Genomic DNA, 20,944 nt, shown 5'->3' on the forward strand with positions numbered 1-20,944 from the left:
GTCCATTCTGTTTTTATTGCTGAGGAAGGACCTCATGGTATGTACCACAGCTTGAGACCTGGTTTATTGCTATTTGGGGTCATTCTGCATAACAGTGCTATAACATTTGTGTACAGATTTTTTTTTTTTTTAGGGTTTTATTTATTTATTAGGAAGAGGTGGAGGGAGAGAAACATTGACATGCATGAGAAATGTCAATCAGTTGCCTCTCATACACCCCCAACTGGTGACCTGCAACCCAGGCATGTCCCCTGACTAGGAATTGAACCAGCAGCCTTTCAGTTTGCAGGCTGCTGTTCAGTCCACTGAGCCACACCAGCCAGGGCTGTGTATAGGTTTTTCTGTGAACATCAGTCTTTATGTCTCTGAGGACACATGCCCAGGTATGCAATTGTTGGATTGTCTGGTATCTTTTTCCCAGAGTGACTGTACCATTTTACATTCCCACTACATTCCCCACATCCTTGCCAGCATTTGATATCACTGTTTTTTTGTTTCGTTTTGTTTTTTGTTTTTCTTTCTTATAGGGACCTTAATGACTTCAGTGTCTTTAAGGCTTATAACATGGCTTTACTATTGCTAGCCTTCTCTAAATTTCTGCAGAAACCCATTCAGGTGAGCAGATTTATTGTCTGGCTTTTACTTTTTTATTTTAGCCATTCTGATAGACGGATGGTGATATCTCCTTAGGATTTAAGTTGCATTTCTGTAATGGCTGGTGAAGCTGGACATCTTTTCATCTGCTTGTCTGCTATCTCTGTATCCTTTTTGTGATCATCTCTTCATGACTTTTACCCAACTTCCAATCAGGCCATTTGCTTTTGGTACTGTTGAGTTTTGAGAACTCTGTACTCTATATACTTATCCTTTGTTGGATGTATGTTTTTGCAGCTATTTCCTCTCATCCCATCCCTTTCACAGGGTTCTTGAGCAGAGCAAAAGTTTTTAATTTGGATTAAGTCCAGTATGTCAGTCTTTCCCTTTAAGGATCCTGTTTCTGATATAAAGTTTAAGGACTCTTTGCCTAGTTTTTGATCCCAAAGATTTTCTCCTATGTTTTGTGCTTTAGTTACACATTTTACATTTAGATCCAGGATACATTTAAGTCCACAATCTGTGATCCATGTGCATTTAAGTCTATGATCTCTAATTTTTGTATAAGGTGGGAAATTAGGTCACAGGTTTTTCTGGTTTTTTTTTTTTTTGTTTGTTTGTTTTCTGTTATTCTAGTGATGTCCAGTTGCTTTGGCACCTGAAAAGCTCTGCTCTTTTATCAAAAACCAGTTGAGCGTATTTGTGTGCTTCATTCTGGGTTCTCTGTTTTGTTCCATTGATGTATTTGTCTTTCTCTCCACTAAGAGTACACAGTTTGGTATGTCAGTCTTGAAATTGGATAGACTGCTTCCTCTTATTCTTCTTTTTCAAAATTACTTTAACTGTTTTTTCTCTTTGCCTTTCTGTATGCGTTTTAGAATAACCTTGCCCATATGTGCACAAGTCCCACTGAGCTTGTGGCAAGAATTTTGTCAGGCCTGTGTGTCAGTTTGGGCATTTTCACTGTCTGGGTCTTGTGATCTGTGAATGCCATGTGCCATGCCATTCACCTTCCTTCTCTGACCCTTTCATCACTGTTGTGTGGTTCTCGCATACAAGTTCTCTAATTGTTTTGTTAGATTTATACTTAAGTACTTTATTTTTTTAGCAATTGCAAGTGATACTATATTTTTAATTTTGTTGACAATATAAAAATTTACAGTATAAGAAACACAACAGCCCTGGCTAGTGTGGCTCAGTGGATTGAGTGCCAGCCTATGAACCAAAGGGTCACAGGTTCAATTCCCTGTCAGGGCACATGCCTGGGTCGTGGGCCAGGTACCCAGTTGGGGCTGTATGAGAGACAACCACACACTGATGTTTCTCTCCCTCTCTTTCTCCCTCCCTTCCCCTCTCTCTGAAAAAAATAAATAAGTAAAATCTTAAAAAAAAAAAACAAAAAACAGATTTTTTAATGTTTATTTTGTATTCTGTGACCTTGCTGGATTTCCATATCTGTTTAAGGAGGGGGTTTTTGTGCATTTGTTTATTTTTAAGTAGAGTCCTGGATTTTCCGTGTATACAATCATGTCACCTGCAGATAAGGACAGTTTTATTTCCTCCAGTGTGTATGCCTTTATTTCCTTCTCTTGCCTCATCCCATTGGCTAGAACATCCAGCACAGTGTTAACCAGCAGTGATCCAAGGGGGCATCCTTGCCTTGTTTGCAGCCTTAGAGGGACAGTGTTCATCTTTCACCATAAATGTGCTGTTCGCTCTAAGTTTTGGTAAATTCTCTTTATCAAGTCGGGGAAGCTGTCAGTTTTTATTGTGTATGGGTGTTGAATTTTGTCAAAGCCTTTTCTGTTTCAGTTTGTGATGAGCAAGTGAATTGTCTTTAGGCTGTTAATTTAGTGCATTATGTGGACTGAGGTTTTAAAATACTGAACCAGCCTTGCATCCCTGGAAGTAAACCACTTATCATCATGGTATAAAATCTATATATTGCTGAGTTTTGTTTGCTATTACAGTGGTTCCCTCACTTATCACGGGTATTATGTTCTAGACTGCCCCCCGTGATAGGTGAAAATCTGCGAAGTATAGGAACCTTACATTTATTTTAGTATTTATATATATTTTAAGGCTTTATAAACCCTTCCCACACACATAAATCGTTCCCAGTCTCTTATTAACCTTTCCCACTCCCTTATTAACCTTTTCCACACTTTTATAAACACTACTTATGTTCTTAAACATATTCTACACTCTTAAACCTACGTAACTTTAACAACATACATATACAGTACCACGAAATCCCGCGATATAGTAAAAAATCCACGATAAATAATTAAATATAATATTTTTTAAAAATCCCACGATATAGTGAGGCCGTGATAAGTGAACTGCGATCTAGAGAGGGACTACTGTATTTGGTTAAAGATTTCTGTGTCTATTCAGGAGGGCTATTGGTCCATGGTTTTCTTTACTGTCTTTGTCTAGCCTTGGTGTCAGGGTAATACTAGCTCCATAGATGAGTTTGAAAGTGTCCTCCCCCACTTACCTAGAAGAGACTGTGCAGAATTGGTGTTAATTCTTTGAACATATGGTGGAATTCTCTAGTGAAACTATTTGACCTTGGAGACTTAGAGAGGGCATAGCAGAAGTGGTATTTTAATTACAGGTTCAACATCCTTCCTGGTTCTGGTGTGTTTCACACGATCTGCTTCATTGTGGATGAGCTGCAGTGGTTTGTGTTTTCCAAGTGATTGGTTCTTTCCATCTTCAGTTGTCAGATTCACGCAGGTGGAGTTTCCTTGGGGCATTCATTCCTTCACCATCCTGTCACCAGCAGAGTCTGTGATGGCCCTGCTTTATTCCTGGTGCTGGAAAGGCATCCTGTCTTTGTCTTCCTTGTCAGTCTCGACAGAGGTTTCAATTTTATTGATCTTTCCAAAGAACTAGCTCATTGTTTCACTCATTTTTTTGGTACTGTTACTATGTTTTCAGTATTACTGATTTTTTTCCATCTCATCTTTATTATTGTCTTCATCCTGCATGCTTTGGGTTTATTTTACTCTGCCCTTTCTAGGTTCCAGAGGTGGGAGTTGACATTATTGATTTGGGACTTTCTTATGGTGTAAACATTTCTAATATAGGGCTATTTGCACTATAAATGTCCCTCTTAGCACAGTTTTAGTTACAGCCCACAAATTGTAATATGATTCATTTTTATTTTCATTCATTTCAGTATATTTTGTATTTCTCATGAGCCTTCTTCTTTGACCCAAGGTTTATTTAGAAGTATGTAATTTAATTTCCAAGGTTTGTAGATTTTCCTGTTCGTTTTCTATTTTTAAAAAGATTTTATTTATATACTTTTAGAGAGAGGGAAGGAGGGGAGAAAGAGAGGGAGATAAACATCGATTGGTTGCCTCTCACACACCCCCAACTGGGGACCTAACCTGCAACCCAGGCATGTTCCCTGATCAGGAATCAAGCCGGAGACCTTGTGCTTTGTGGGACTATGCCAGCTGACTGAGCTACACTGGTCAGGGAAGTTTTCTATTATTGATTTGTAGTTTGATTTGATTACATTGTGATCAGAACACACCGTCAATTCTTTCAGATTTATTGGGGATTTCTTCTCTTGCTGGGACCTCAATGGCCCAATGTGTGGTCTGTCTTATATGTTCTGTTGGTATTTTAAAGGAATACGTAGTCTGTTCTTCTTGGGTGTTCCATAAACATTGATTAGATCCTGTTGGTTGATGGTGCTATCAAGTTCTATGCCCTTGCTGATTTTCTGGGGAGTTGACTGCTCTTCCAGTTTCTGAGAGAGGGATGTTGAAGTCTCCAAGTGCAGTGATCCTTTAAGATGTCAGTTTCTGCCTGTGCAACTCTCTGTTTGGTGCACACGCATTAGAATTGCTGTTCTCATGTTCACATGCATATTTAGGAATGCCTTCTCGGGGGGTGGATCCATTTATTATTATTAATGTCCCTCATAATTTTCTTTGTGCTCAAATCTATCCTTTCTGGTATTAATACACTACTTCTTTTCCTTTTGATTAATGATTGCATAGTATATACTGTCCATTTACTTCCAACTTGTCTACATTATTGTGTTTGGAGTTTTGTTAATTTTATTTATTTATTTGTAGTGAGTTTTGTTTAAATAGCAGATATGGGCAGACCTAATTTTACTGCGTCTTGCAAAATACTGTGTTTTCATCAACCTCGAGGTGATTCCTTCCACCAGTAAAAACATTATCATTCACTGAGGGCTCAGGTGACAGGTGTTTTATGACAGTGCTGTTGCACACTGAATAGACTACAGTGCAGTATAAAGATAACTTTTATATGCTCTGTGGATCCAAGAAGTTCGTGTGACTTGCTTCATTGCGACATCTGCTTTATTGCAGCGGTCTAGACCCGGACCTGCAGTGTCTTTAGGCCTGTCTGTGTTTGAGTCCTGTTCTTTCATTCACTGCCAGTTGCTGTGTTTTCACTGGTGTATTTAGACCATTTGTATTTTAATGTAATTGCTGACATATTAGGGCCTAAGTCTGTCTTTACCGTTTGTTCTGTTTTTGTTTCTCTTTTCTTGTACTTGACCATTTTTTAGAATTCCATTTTGACTTACCTAGTGTATTGTTGAGTGTATTTCTTTATATTGTTAAAGAAATCATATTTAATGATGCTTGTTTAGGATGGTAAGGCAGACTTGATCCAGGACCCTTGTGGTGGGTGTAGGGATCATCACCGCAATGGGATTTTACAGTAGGGAACAGAGGTTGGGCGCAACTCCAAATGCAGCATCAGCAAGAGGAAATTTGTAGCCAAGGAGCAGGGTTGGGGGTCAATGGATGGAAGATGACTAAGGGGAAACATCAGGGATAGGTGGACTTGTGGGTATGTTGAGACCCCCCATGTCTACAAAACCTTCAGACAAAGGGAGCGTGGACCCCACAGGCAAAGGGCTCAGCCCTGCAAGAGTGCACGCCCACCTCTTCCTCTCTGAACACCAGGCACAAGCCCAGGCTTGTCACCTGTAGTTCCGGGACTGGCTCTCCTTCAGAGGTTCCTACAAGTTCCCTCCTCCGGGTTGATTAACTTTGCTAGAGCGACTCACAGAACTCAGAGGAACATTTTACTCCCTAGATCACAGGTTCACTATAAAAGAATGTAACTCAGGAATAGACAGATGCACAGGGCCAGGTGTGGGAAAGGGCGGGGTTTCCCTGCTCTCTTGAACCCACCACTCTCCCTGCATCTCTGCATGTGCACCAACCCAGAGGCTCTGAACCCTGTCCAACTGGGTGTTCTGGGAGGCCTTATTACATTGTTGTGATTGATTACCTCATTGGCCAGTGGGTATTGATTCAACCTCCAGCCCCTCTTCTTTTCTGTGGAGATTGGGGAGGGGGTGGGGCTGAGAGTTTCCACCCTCTAGGCACTGGTTGGTTCCCTGGCAGCCAGTCTCCATTCTTAGGTAGGGTTGAAAGTCAGCTCATTAACATAACTGAGGACACCTTTGAAGCTCTTATCACTTAGAAATTCCAGGGTTTTAGGAGCTCTGTGCCAGAAAGGGAGCCCAAATGCTATATATTATAAATCACTATCATAGTGGGGGTTCTGTCTAAACTGACCTAACAGGATTCTTGCTGAAGATAGGCCCAGCAGTCAGATGGCACCTAGGGGTGGTGGAGTGGGAGGCAGCTGTTCAGATAACCAGGAAGGTCAGATCAGAGGAGTGGGTTCTTTCAAGGAAGGGCCCAGAGGGACCCAGGAGTAGGTTCAGGAGCCTGACTAAAATTTGTGAACCAAAGAATTTTTGTCAATACAGCATTTTCAAGAGATTACTCTGGTATTGCATTATATATACACGTGTAACTTCCCCCACCCTTGACTTTTTTCCAACACAATCGATTTCAATAGTTTCTTTGTAATATCCCAGTGTTACAATTTTGCTTTAACTGTCAAACCTTAGAAAACTTAAAAGGACAAGGAAAACTTGTTGCATTTTCTCATATTTTGGCTTACCATCATCTTCCTTTCTTACCTTCCACATATCCTTTTTTTATTGTGCGTGTGTGGTAGGGGTGAGGGGTGGGAAATTTCCTCTGCTGTTCTAGGTTCTTTGGGCTGGCCTACTAGTTAAATCTACATGAGACAGATTAGCAAGAGGAAATAACCAAATTTAATACATGCGTAAGTGAGATGGTCCAGACAGGAAGGTAAAGTGTGGTAGGTGTGACCTTGGCAGTTGAGGAGGTCAGGTGCCTGGGGATTGAGGAGGACTGAGGAGGACGATTGCCTGCCCTATGGGGAGCTCAAACACAGCTCTTTGTGGTGGTAACTTCCAATGGGCCAGGCCCTGACTTCTTCCGGGAGGTGTGTCTCCTGAGCCCACAGCCTTCAACGCCCTCATCCAAAGCGGCCTCTTCGGATGACCTTTTAGGCACCTGTTCGGAACCTTTGTCGTTACTTCCTGGCTTGCTTTCTGTGTGGCTCATTTCCTTCTGCTGAGCTTTGGGGTAGGCGTGCTGGTGGCTCACACTGTTTGGGATTCATCTGAGAATGTCTCTCTCCCCTTTGTTCCTAAGGGCTGGTTTTTCAGGACGAGGTATCTGTGGCTGATGACTTCCTCGCCATTGTCTGATTTCCTTCCCTCCTGTAGGGAAGAGAGAGTTTTTTCTCTGCTGGTTTTTTTTTTTTTTTAAAGATTTTATTTATCTTTAGAGAGAGGGGAAGGGAGGGAGAAAGAGAGGGAGAGAAACATTGGTGTGTGAGAGATACATAGATCTATTCAGGCAGCCTCAGAGATATTGTGGTTCTGTTCCAGACCACCACCATGAAGCAAACATAGCAATAAAGTGAGTCATAAATTTTTAGTTTTCCCAGTTCATATAAGTTATGTTTACACTATACCAAGGTCTATTAAGTGTCATGAAATTGTCAACAAGAACAATGTACATACATTAATTTAAAAAATACTTTATTGTGCCCAGGCCAGTGAAACTCAGTTGGTTGGAGCATTGTCCTGTAACTGAAAGGTTGCCGGTTTGATTCCTGGTCAGGGCACAAACCTAGGTTGTGGGTTTGATCCCTAGTAAGGGCACATACAATCTCCAGGCACCCCTGGTGGGAGGCAACCAGTCAATGTTTTTCTCTCTCACATTGATGTTTCTCTTTCTCTCCCTTCCTCTCTAGACGAAATCAAAAAAATGTCCTTGGGTGAGGATTTCTTTTTTAAAAAAAATTGCTAAAAATTGCTAGCCATCATCTAAGCCTTCAGTGAGTCATAATCTTTTTGCTGATGGAGGGTCTTGGCTCGGGTGTTTATGGCTGCTGACTGATAAGGATGGCGGTTGCTGAAAGTTAGGGTGCTTCTAGAAATTTCTTTCATTCAATATTACATTAACGTTAGGTATACAATATAGTCAACTTAGAACATCAACAGCATATGGCTAGAAATGAAGGATACACTAACTGAAATAAAGAATGATTTATAGGAAATCAGCCAAGAATCAAATCAGCTATTTGGAGTACAAAGAAGCAAAAAACACCCATCTCTAGTGGGAGATTCCATTGTAAAAATTGGCAAGATTTAGAAAGTGAAAGTATGTCATGTGTCCCCAGTCACCTTAGAAGATCTCCAAATGTTTTGAAGCACTTTCTTATGGATTTTTCTCTGCCATCATGTCTGTCTTGCTGGGGTCATGCTGTGGATCCTTGTGCCCAAGTGTAAACATTTCCCCATCGGACATGGAAGCTCACTGGGTGTCCTGCGTTGTTGCTGGCGCTCTGGCTAGCTTCACAGTTGATTTGTGGGTGTCCTCCACTGTGTCACTGTGTCTTCACAGACACCACCAAGGATCAAAGGGAAAAAAGACCCATATCTCTTTTGATAGCACGCACTGCCTATTTCTCCTTAGGACTCTGCAGAACCAGACACCCACCTCGTGCTGCCCCAGGCCCAGGCCTAGATTCCTCTCATTTTTCAGAGGGGGTGGCGGTTAGCCTCTTTCCCTCATGGAGGGACTGTCAGGGAGGGGAAGCCCTCCTCTTCTCTACTTTCTTAGGCTTAGTGGTCAGGGCCCTGCAAACTGACAAGAGAGTCACAGGAGAAAGATTTACATGCCTAAGGAATGCCTCACAAATGAAATGAGAATTCCAGACAGCATTCAGAGCTTATTTACATTTTTTGTGGAGAAAGGATAAGACAAAGGAAAAGGATTTTGAGCCTCAAGGGGCAGTAAGTTGTGGGCAGGTAAGGAAGGGTTATTCGGTAGTTTGTAGTGCTGACCTAGGCTGAGAAGAGTCTCCAGTTGTCTGGTAACCCTGGGTCATTGTGCCCATTCTTGGTAGGAGTGGGGATTGGGATGGCTGTGGGAAAGGAAATTTGGACCCTGCCTTTAACAAGGAGCGGTGGTTGAGTACCTTTTTCTGAGACCTTCAGTTCTCTGTTGATTTCAGCTCAAAAACGGTCTTGGCCAAGCTGGCCTGTGGTGGGGTGGGTTATTTGATCCCCTTCAAGACCAACATCACGTTCATTTTTCCAAGTCTGTGGCTTCTGGAGACCTGTCTTCCATTCTGGGGAACTTGTCCCCAGGGGACAGACTTCCCCCATGCTGGCCTCTTCCTTGTGGCATCTCAGGCTGCACCCCAGACCAATGCAGGCAGAATGTGTACTTTTACCTATATTCCTGAGTGAGTCATAGGTGTGTTGAGCTTGAAAAGTCATGTTTCAAATTCCCGATTCTACTGTAGTCATGTTTATTTTTCTTTATTGATTCTTTATTATCCACTGTAGACATTTTTGAAATATTCTGTTTATTTATTTTTAACTTTTCCTTTGGAATTTATTTCAAGCCTTGCGTGATTACAAGAATAGTACAGAGATTGCAAGTACTTTTTTTTTTGTTTTAAGTTTTTTAAAGATCTTATTTATTTTTAGAGAGGGGGAAGGGAGGGAGAATGAGAGGGAGAGAAACATCAATGTGTGGTTGCCTCTTGCATGCCCCTAACTGGGGACCTGGCCTGCAACCCAGACATGTGCTCTGACTGGGAATCGAACCAGTGACCCTTTGGTTCACAGGCAGACTAGTGTTCAATCCACTGAGCCACACCAGCCAGGGATCAAGTACTTTAATTTTCCAATATTCTCTCTCCCCTTCCCTTCCCTGTCTGTCTCACCTCCTGCCCCTACACATTTTTCCCCTGAATTTAAGAGAGTGAGGTGCAGGCTGTGTATTCATACAGGGGTATATTTTCTAAAAGCTAAGACAGTTGCTTACCTAACAACAATACAGCAGGTTCTCCAATAACATATCACTCAATGTCTTTTCGTTACGTCAGTGAGGGAAAAAGTCAGTTCCTGGCTAGGGACAGGGCCACCCACTATGCATGTACAGTTGGCAGTTCTCCCCACATCTGTGTGGGCTTCCTCTGGGATCTCCAGTTTCTTTCCTTGTCCCAAAGGTATGCATGAGGGCCATTGGCATGTCTACCTCATTCTGGTCTGGCTGTGAGTGCCCACGATGGAAGGGCTGGAAGGGCGTCCTGCCCAGTCTGGGTCCTGCCTGCACCCTGAGCTGACCAGAGAGGCTCTACTCCTGCCACCACAACTCTGAACAGGAATCAGCATGTGTAGAAATCACTTTCTTACTTGTTCTTACTAATCATTCTTAAATGTCTGTACAGTTCACATTTCTTTCTTTTTAAAAAATTTTTTAATTTTTTTATTTAGAGAGATGGCTCCCTGATGGTGAATCTAACCGGTGACCGCTTAGTTTGCGGGCTGGCACTCAATCCACTGAGCCACACCATCCAGGGCCAGCTCACATTTATTTCAATGTTTGATGTGAGAAGTGTTTTGGGTCTTCATTGAGAAGTTTGGTGATGTTTTTGTGACCAGAAATAGGCCTTATCAACTTGGTCTAGTTTATATCAATTAGCCTCTGATCAAATGGGTTTCCTTGTACATCATTTTGCTTAAAGTCATAGCTTATAAGAACCTATCATCAGCATTAAGTGGGAACTTGCTGTGCACTTGTCACATGCTGGAAATTTAACATTTAAATAATATATTCTGGGTTGTGCTCTCATTTCGTTGTCCTGGCTCCATGTTTCCTACTTGGGTGTCCCCATTTGCCGTGGTGCTGGTAACTGGAGAGAGACCAGACCGTAGTCGGGTTTAACTCACTGTGCGTCAGGGCCCACATTTTGGCAGGAGCTCCAGGGTGGCATCGAAGTGGTGCACCTCATAGGGGTCCTGTCAGCGTTCGACACTGGGGTAAGGTTCTTAGGTAATTTTAATATGACATATATAGAATTTGGGTATGATTGCTATATAAATACATATTGACATTGTTTTTATTTTAGTTGAAATAAAATTTTTATTTATTGATTTGAGAAAGAGGGGAGAGAGAGACAGACAGACACTGATCTGTTGTTCCACTTAGTTATGCATTCATTGGTTGATTCTTATATGTGCCCTGACTGGGGATCGAACCCATAATCTTGGCGTATCAGGACAACACACTAACCAGCTGAGCTACCTGGCCAGAGCAGCATTGTTTTTAATCTTCATCAAAATGATGACCAAAAATAGCATCTACATTTTTATTTTTTAAACATATTTTGAGCTATAATTTGTATATAATATTCCTGTTAAGTACAAAGTGTAGAGAGTTTTTGAAAAGTGTCTACACTTAAGTAACCATCACCCGAATCAAGATACAGAGCATCTTCATCACCGCAAATTTCTCTTGTGCCCCTTGCAGTAAAGCCAGACTCTCTTGGCCAAGCCAATGCTGACCTCCTTGTTGTCTCAGTAGATTCACTCTTCTTGTTGTTGAGTTGCATGTAAATGGAGTTGTGCAGTTGCAGTGGCTCAAGTCAAGGTTCTATTACTTGACCCAGTGATTTAAGCATCATTCTCTGTGTGTTCCAGTGGTCTCTCCCTTTTCGTTGCTGAATAGTATTCCACTGTACAATGGTGTCACAATGGGTTTATCCACTGATCAACTGGTGGTAAGTATTTGAGTCACTTTCATTTTTGCCAGTTGTGAATGAAGCTTCTATAACATTCACATGTTAAGCCTTTTTGTGAACGAATGTTTTCATTTCTGAGGTAGGGGCCCAGCAATGAGGTTATCATAGGGTCAGCGTATAATTCACTACGTGGCCGTTTTCCACAGGGCTTTACCTGCAGGCATGTCACGTCTTTACCATCATTTGGTTTTGTCATTTTTTTTTTAAAGCATATTTTAGCCATTAAGGATATAATGTAATTGTGGTTTAATTTAACACTCCCTGTTAACTAATGAGGTTGAGCATTTTTACATCTGCTGTGGGTCATTTATGTATCGTTTGTCAAGTGTCTACATATTTCCCCATTTATTGGGTTGCTTGTCTTATTGTGTTTTAAGAGCTTTAAAAAATATGTATATTCTGGATAGAAGCCCTCATCAGATGTGTGTTTTGGGAGTATTTTCTACCATTTTACAGCTTGTCTTTTCATTGTTTTAATGACATGTTTTGAAGATTGAACATTAAAAAAAAATTTTAGTATATTTTATTGATTATGTTGTTACAGTAGTCTCAATTCTTTTTTTCCCTTTGCTCCTCTCCACCCAGCACTCCCTTCCCTCCAGCAATTCCACACCCCTTAGTTATGTCCATGGGTGGTGTATATAAGTTCTTGGCTTCACGCTTTCCTATAATATTCTTAACTTCCCCCTGTCTATTTTGTACCAACCAATTATGCTTCTTAATCCCTGCACCATTTCCCCATTTCTCTCCCTTCCCCTTCCCAGCTGATAACCCTCCCAATGATCCCCATTACCTGTGATTCTGTTCCTATTCTGGCTTACTTAGTTGGATTTTGTTTTTATTTTTTAGATTCTGTTGTTTTAATGGTCATAGTTTTGATCTTCTTTTTCTTCAGTAAGTCTGTTTGACATTTCTTATAATAATGGCTTGGTGATGATGAATTCCTTTAGCTTTACCTTGTCTGGGAAGCATTTTATCTGCCCTTCCATTCTAAATGATAGTTTTTCTGGATTAAGTAATCTTGGTTGTAGGTCCTTGCTTTTCATCACATTGAATACTTCTTGCCGGTCCCTTCTAGCCTGCAAAGTTTCTTTTGAAAAATGAGCTGATAGTCTTATAGGCACCCCTTTGTAGGTAAGTCTCTGCTTTTCTCTTGCTGCTTTTAAGATTCTCTCTTTATCTTGAACCTTTGGCATTTTAATGATGATGTGTCTTGGTATGGTCCTCTTTGGGTCTAGCTTGTTTGTGCTTCCTGGACTTATATGTCTAAGTCCTTCACCAAATTTGGGAAATTTTCTTTCATTATTTTTCACATAAGTTTTCAATTTCTTGCTCTTCCTCTTCTCCTTCTGGCACCCCTATGATTTGGATGTTGGCATGTTAAAGTTGTCCCAGAGGTTCCTAAACCTCTCCTCATTTTGTTCAATTCTTGTTTCCTCATTCTGTACAGGCTGGCTTTTTTTTCTTCCTTTTGTTCCAAATCATTGATTTGAACCCTGGTTTCCTTCCCTTCACCATTGGTTTTGTGTGGATTTTCATTTCATTTAGCATAGCCTTCACTTTTTCTCTTATACATTTGTCATACTTAAGCATATTTGTCAAACCTGTGAACATCTTTATTACCAGTGTTTTGAACTCTACGTTTGTTAGGTTGGCTATCTCCTCATCTGTTAGGTTGGCAATCTAATTGTCTGTTAGGTTGGCTTAGCTCCTTAGGTCGCTAAGTTCTCTCACTGGAACCTTGATCCAATCCCTCTTTTGAGCCATACTTCTCTGTCTCCTTATCTTGACAGGCTTCTGTGTTTGTTTGCCTCTGTGTCTGTTTGCCTCTGTGTCTTAGGTACAGCTGTCACATCTGTTACATTGTAAGGGGTGGAGTCTTAGGTATTCATCAGTATAGGCAAGCCATTTCACCATATTGTGGCGCTGTATGTGGAGGAGGGGTCTGAGAGGGAACAATGTCACTTTCTCAGCACTTGCCTCTTTCCCAGGCACTTCTCCCACTTCCATGTGGGACTGCTGCCTCTCTAGCTGTTGCCCTGGCCGTGGTTCCCAGAGTGGATGGGTCTGCGGATGTTCTACGACCTTGGGGCCCTTTAAACAAGAGGATTATACTGAGAGACTAGCAGTCTCTTCCTCTGCCCCAACTCCCACAGGTTTGCACAGTCAGAAGCAATGACGCTTTATTTTCTCTGGCACTGGAACCATGAGCTATACAGTCTGGTCTGGTGCTGGGAGCACTTCCCAGGTGTCATTACGTACTTTTTAAAACATGTGACTGTGCTTTCCACCGGCCTGCCGCTGCTGCTGCTGCTGCCGCCACCACCACCACACTGCGTCCTCTCCGCTCTGGCTTTGCCCCTCCTTCCTGTCTGGATGAGTATTTCTTCTTTATTTCTTTGTTTGTTGGACTTCCATGCAGCTCGATTATCTGGAACTTCTAGTTGTCTCTAGTTTTGAGGTAGTTGTAGTCCTTCTTAGTTGTGGAGGGAGACACAGAGTGTCTATCTTGGCCAAAAGTCTGAATATTATTAATTTTGATGAGGTCCCCATTTATTGGTTTTATTTTTTATCGTTCATGCTTTTTGTGTCCTAACAAATTTTTGTCTCCCTCCTGGTCATAAAGAATTTTCTTCTGGAAGTTTTTATAGTTGTGGGTTACTTTTGGGTCTCAGATTCATTTTAAGTTATTTTTTGCATGTGATATGAGGTATAGGGTTTTTTTCTTTCTCCCCACTCCCATGCTGATATTTGGTTGTTTATCACCATTCACTGAATAAATCTTCCTTTTTTGCCTGTTGAATTCCTTGGGACCCTTGTCAAAAACCAGTTGTCCACACGTGTCTTAAGTATTTGGGCTCAGCTTCAGTTATGCTTTGTTTGGATTCTTTATTCCAGGATCACTGTAGTGGTGTATAGTAAGTTTCTCAGTTGGTTGCTGTGAATCCTCCAGTTTTCAAAGTTCTTTTGGCTGCTTCTAAGTGCTTTGCCTGTCTATATACATTTTAGAATCTTCCTGAAGTTTTTGCTTGGGATTCCATTGAATCTGCAGAGCATTGTGGACCAAATTTACACCTTAACTTGTTAAATCCTTCATTTCTTTGGTTCTTCAGTGTTCAGTTAGGGAACATGTTTTATAAACATTTTCCTTAAGAAGTCCATGGTTTTTGATGCTATTGTAAATGTTCTGGTTTTTAAAAATATTTCATCATCTAGTTGTTTATATAGAAATAATGAAACACAATGTATTTTTGTTATTTGACCTGCTATCCAGCAACCTTGTTAATTTTACTCATTACCTAGTACAATAGCTTGTCTGAAGATTTCAGAGGATTTTCTGATTGGGTTGTGGGAATTTTAACTTCTAGGCCAAGGTGTTTGAAGTGTTTCTAACATATTTTTATGTATAATGACAAGATGGTTGTTGAAATTTCATCACCTTTCTTTTTGAACCTTCATCAAAGCAATGATTGATAATAGTATTTTAGCCCTGGCCAGGGAGGCTCAGGGTCACTGGTTTGATTCCCGGTCAGGGCACCTGTCTGGGTTTCAGGTTCAATCCATCTCCTATTGTGCGCTTGTGAGAGGCAACCAGTTGATGTTCCTCTCACACATCAATGTTCTCTCCCTCTCTTTTTCCCTCCCTTCCCCTCTTTCTAAAAATAAATAAATAAAATCTTAAAAAAAGAGAAGTATTTTATATGCATACTTCTATATACTAATGAATGTGAACATTGCATATATTTTAAAATACTTTCTTGGTTTCCTTTTTCTTTTTAATTGAAAAAAAAAAAGGCTCTTCCACACGTGTCCTAAGGGCTTTGTGTATTTTAAGTCCTCCCTCTCTGCCTCGTGAGTGTATGCATTTGTTCTCAGTGTTTCGGTCTTTCAGTCTCACTCATGCTGTTTTATTACTCTAAGTATTTATAATTTTTGTGTGAACATCTGCCCATTGTTCCTCATATGGTACCTCTTTATTTTTAATCTCTGATAGCCATTTCTTTCTTTTGATACGTTATGGTTTTTATTTTTATAACACTTGTGATCAAGGATCAGAATTTAGTTTTATTTCTAAATAGTCAACCAACTCTTATCAGTTAAAAGTCATCTCTCTTTCTCCATTGATTATTAGGGCTCTGTTTTTTCTTGTAGATTAAACTTTTATGTGTACCAAATTTGGTTCCTGGACTTCTATTTTTCTTATCTGTTGGTCTGTTTTTGTTCCAAAACTACATTTCTTATATTGAAGCTTTTTAATCAAAATTGTCATCATTTTATTTGTTAAACATTTTCTTGCAGTTTGTCCTATACTGCTAATATTGCTGATTATTTATACCACCATTAAGTAATTGTTAATACATTTAGAATGTTTTAATATAAAAATGAAAATAACTTTTTATAATAGGTGTATCTACAATTTAAAACAAGCTGGTTAAAACATAGGAGAAGCAACCTATTATAAAATAGAAAAATGAGCAAAGACTATGAAATGAGGATCTCAAAGGAGAAAACCCTATTGACCAATAAATCCATAAAGGGATGTTCATTGGGGGAAAGGGTGGTTCCAGGACTGTGATTGCTGCATTCCCACCGAGGGGCCAGAATTATAGACCTTTGACAGCCCTGGTGCCCATGGTGGCAATGTGTCGTATCAGTGGGGACGTCTTTCCCCAGTGGTCTGTAACTCTCCTGCCCTGGAAACACACTTGCACATGGGTGAGGAGACAGATAAAAGTTCACTGAACTATTGTTGGCAATAGCAAAGTATAGGTGGTCCCAACTTACCATAGTAGGACAGTGATAGACTTTTAGTAGAAATTGTACTTTAAATTTTGCATTTGGATGTTTTTCCGGGCTGGACATGTGCTGAAATATGCTCCTTCATGGTGAGCACAGCTGGTCAGCCACACGAGCCCAAGGGTCAGCAACCCATACTCTACAATATGGTATTACATGCATTTTCAGCTTAGGATATTTTCAACTTATGATGGGTTTATTGGGGTGTAACCCTATCTCATTTGAGGAACATCTATACTGGGAAAAACCTAAACATTATTGACAAAAGAATGGGTGAAATCACCACACTCTGAAATTCTACACATCAGTTTAAGTTAATGAACTAGACCTGTGTAGATATACATGAATAAATCTTAAACAGGAAGTTCACCATTTAAAAACATATCAAACAGTGCTGGCTATGACATCATTTCAAGCTATATTCAGAGGTAGTTGAAGTTTAAAAGATTTTCACTGAATAGAAACACCTAATTCAGGTGGCAGTCTCCCTCTGAGAAGGTCTGGAGGTGGGACTGGGGGCAGGAGAAGCTCTGTGACCCATCCATCATGCTCTTCTAAAGATAACCAGAAGCAAAGACTGTAAGCTGTTTATAGTTTTTATATCTCAGAGATGAGTGCATGGGTATTTTGTTTGAATTGGGGTAAATCTTCAGACACTGGAGAAAGGCATAAAGAAGAAACCTGACACGTGATTCTACCAATGTCTTCTACATCCTTTTCACACACCTTTGCCTAAATCTCTGGTGATTTCCTTAGGAAAATGTCCTGTAAGTGAAATTACTGAGTCACAGGATGTACTTCTGTTACTTTCTCCAAAAAGTGCCCAGAAATTTCCCCAAGGACCCAGGGGAGCATTACATTTAATCTTATTTTTCTCCCAATAGGCTTGGGAAAAACAAAACAAGTATTTGTAAGCATATGACTTGTCACATAAACATGAAACTGTTGAATTTCACTTGTATACTTGAAGATTGGCATTTAAGGACACAATTTATGTTTAGCAAGATTTCTAGGGTCCATTAGAGAGCTTTGACCCAGCAACTTCCAATCCTGACTTATTGTCTTAGTCACCTGTAGAAGTTTTCATAATTCTTCTCCTTGAAAAGGTAATACCATTTCATAGTTCAAAAGACACTAAAATGGTCTTCGTCGTTCACATCTTCCGTCTCCCAAATATTCTTTCAGATAATCAAGATTTCAGATTAATTTTTCAGTGACATCTTTTGTTATCAATCTTTTGTCACATTAGTATTTATAGGAAGTTTGAGACCCTAATAACTTCATGCTTCAATAGGAAAAGATCTGCATTTTCATTTTGTAACAGATTTCTTTATTTTTATGATCTCCTGGTATTATATGGATATGCCACCATTTTAAAAATCAAGATTAATATGACACATTTCCATGGTCTGTGACTGAAAGTGTAAGAAGTCTCCCAAGCCCCGCCAGGTCCCACTGCGAAGCTACTGGCGATCCAGACCTCTGGCTGTTCCATGTGGCAGGCAGTCCAAATCACCTTGTGCACAGGTGCTTTCCATGTGGCAAACACCATGGAGGGCTTCCTCCTTGGTGCCAAGAGGCCCTTGCTCCTTCCCATGGGAGTGTGCTCGGCCTGACAGGAGGTCTTGGGGTTAGTCAGTGCTCTGGTGAGGGGCTGAGAGCTTGGTTTCCATCTCTATTTAATCTGTGATCATCAATGCTGCCGAGAAGGGGCTTGTATAGACTAACATTGCACGTTTGCAAAAAAAACTCTAGAAAAGGAGTGTTGCGTTGCTCACTGAGCGCCCTGGTTACATCCCCATCTGCACTGTGGGCCTGGGACTATGCACATGCAACCTGCCCACGCTAAGCTGGAAGCCTGTTTCTGCACAGCCCTGGCTACCAGTGAGTGCTCGCCACTCGGAGTTGGCCAAGCCAGGTAGGAATGAGGAGGATCCCAGGCGAGAGTAGGGAGCAGCCCTCTGCTCTCTCCCTCCCACAGGCACCAGTCGCAGGGCACCCTTAGCCCCAAGCAGGGCACTCTTAGCCCCACCCTTTCCCAGGACTGAGGCATCCCCATTCTGTGGTTTCAGAAACGGGTTTCTCCTTTTGAGGACATGATCTTCTGCTTCTCAGAAGAGGACTGGTCCCTTCTAGATCCTGCCCAGACGGGCTTCTATGGGGAGTTCATCATCGGAGAGGACTGCGGGGTCTCGCTGCCTCCATGTAAGACATCCTATGGCTCTCTCTTGAGACCAGGGACCTGGGGGGCCCACATCTGATCTTGCTGACCACCCCCCAACACTGATGGGAGGTCACCTGCACACAGTGATCCTGAGGGCACTTAGCAGGGGAGTCCTCCCCTGCCTGCCACCATCACTGGTAAATTAGGCTTGCGGGCTGTTTGCATACAAAACCGAATATAACAGGTCCTTCTGTATCCAGGTTCTTCTCCCACTCTGATCCTGTGCCTATGCCTCTTCATTTGTGGCTCCCTAACCCACGGGCCTGACAGAGCTGCCCCAAGCCCATGGCTCCCCGCCCTTCCTGCCTGCTCCAGCCTTACCGCATCTCTGCAGCCCTGCATGGCCCTCTCACTGCCAAAGCCTGTCCGGAGTCCCTCCAGGTCATTGAGGAAGATGTGTCCTCCCATTTTCTGTAAACAGATGACCCATCACCTCAACTGGACCTCTCCCAGCGGGGGGAGAACGAGCCCTGTGTTCCAGAGCTGCAGGACCTCCAGGAGAAGGATGCTACCCAGGGCTCCCACTTGGGTGAGTCATGATTCCTCCACTGGGTGGACAGAGTAGGGTTGTAGGTGCTACTGGCTGGAGGGGGCCACTTGCTGCCATCTCTCTGCATCCCTCTGTGTACCCAGACACTGTCTTGGCAGAACATATCTTGCCTCTTCCCCGATTGTGCAGAAATAGGTTTTTATTTTGCTGGGTGTGAGGGTCACACTCACTCAACAATGGGAATATCTTTGTCCTCTGCTGGAAGTAGCACCTGGGCTGTGCTGACAAGCCAGTGGCCCCTCCGCAGTGAGGTCCCGCTCTCCACAGGTCAGGGAGAGAAGGAGCACGAGGCACAGGACCTGCAGGTGTTTCATCCTCTGGTCCTTCTACCACATACTGTGGGTGAGGAAACTGAGGCGGGAGCTGGGGCTTGGCTAACAACAGCACTCCTCAGCAGCAGCATTTCCCAGGTTTTCATGTCACCAAAAGTTGAGTTTTAACCACTGTGCCTCAAGACATTGCCCCTTCAAGACAAAAAGCTTTGTATGGTAGCACTGGCGCACACCCATTCCCCTACAGGCCCTGGAGGTCGCACAGTTCAGTCAAGCCTGGCTCTGCACCTCCCCTGGAGCAAGCATGCAGGGCCTTTGGGGGAACTGCTTCCTGTCTTGTCTGCCCAGCAGGCTCTGCAGGCTGTGTCCATGCGAGGGGCACTGGGGCCTAAGAAATCGCGCCACAGAAGTAGGAATGACCATAGAGATGGCAGGCACCCATTCACAGTCACATAGGGCAGAACAGAACCAGTATCCACGCTGATTCCATCTGGCTTCAGAACCTATGCTCATGGTGTCGGCCATTTGCCTACAAAGTCACTTTATCTACAAAAAATGACTGAGGAGCTGCCCTTGGGTCACAGCCTGACATCTGTTATAAGGCCGCCCAGGTAGCACTGCAGCTGCATGACAAATCTGCTTTTCCATTTTCTCTGGAAAGACTTTTCAGGTCTTCAGCCGATCCTGATCGAAGAAAGAGGAAGACGGGAGGAGCTGCAGGTGCCAGAGCTCCAGGCCTGCCAGCAGATGGCGCTCGCTCAGAGCACCTGCCCAGGTAACGAGGGCCTGAGAAGGCATGGGGTGTGCCCTGTGTGCGCACGCGTGTGAGCATGTGGGGTGTGCATGTGCATTGGCACGTGCGTGCAGGTGTGTGGTGGTGGCATGTGCGTGCGTTTCTGCTGTGGCAGGTTACACATGTGCATGTGTGTGTGTGTGGTTGGAAATATGCACATGTGGCGTGTGCATGCAGCTTGTGGGTCAGAGATTGAACTCTGGTCCCTGCCAACCCTCTGCTCCTGGGATTTTCAGCTGATGGTGCTGGTTCCCTTCTGCTAAGATCTTTCCTAAGCTGAGCTCCCTCCTAAGGCCCCCCCCCCCCCGGCCTTCCCCTTGCAGGTTGAAACAGGTGTGCCATGGCGCTGCTGGCCAGTAGAAATGTGTTTCTTCGCCAAGGACAGGGCCAGAGTCCTAGGTCAAGTCTTGGACCTAAGAGCAGGGTTGCTGAATGTCAAAGTGAAGAGACTCTGGAGAGCACATGCCTCACCTGCCCTCGTGGGTGTCCCATAACTAAAATGTGGTCATCTTTAATGTCCTTGGGCTTCAGGGGTTCTTCCAAACACCAAACCTGAGTTTCTGGTCCTTTTTCTTTCTTTTTAAATTCTGGTTGACATACAATATTATATTGGTCTCTGGTTCTTAATTGAACCCACTGTCATGGAGACTGTCCACAGCTGTGGGGACTGACTCGCACACAGGCTGATTTACCCGAGATGCCTTTTGGAGCAAGAT

At 42.6% G+C, this 20,944-nt stretch overlaps 1 protein-coding gene and 1 non-coding gene across 3 annotated transcripts in view; one reads left to right on the forward strand and one right to left on the reverse strand.

Moving 5' to 3' along the window:
* ZNF496 (zinc finger protein 496) overlaps positions 1–20,944 on the forward strand; it is a 33,694-nt gene that overhangs the window by 9,135 nt on the left and 3,615 nt on the right. For both annotated transcript variants that reach the window (XM_090290351.1, XM_090290352.1), the window contains exons 7-9: positions 18,462–18,594; positions 19,035–19,142; positions 20,097–20,210. In XM_090290351.1, coding sequence (XP_090146477.1) covers positions 18,462–18,594; positions 19,035–19,142; positions 20,097–20,210 — 355 coding nt within the window. The remainder of the gene's footprint in view (positions 1–18,461; positions 18,595–19,034; positions 19,143–20,096; positions 20,211–20,944) is intronic.
* On the reverse strand, positions 510–639 carry LOC150000318 (small nucleolar RNA SNORA33). Its single transcript, XR_016513843.1, has one exon. It is a non-coding gene; the product is annotated as a small nucleolar RNA SNORA33 (small nucleolar RNA).

This window comes from Furipterus horrens, unplaced genomic scaffold (assembly GCF_987537825.1).
Source record: "Furipterus horrens unplaced genomic scaffold, mFurHor1.1.pri manual_scaffold_10, whole genome shotgun sequence".
Classification (NCBI taxonomy): domain Eukaryota; kingdom Metazoa; phylum Chordata; class Mammalia; order Chiroptera; family Furipteridae; genus Furipterus; species Furipterus horrens.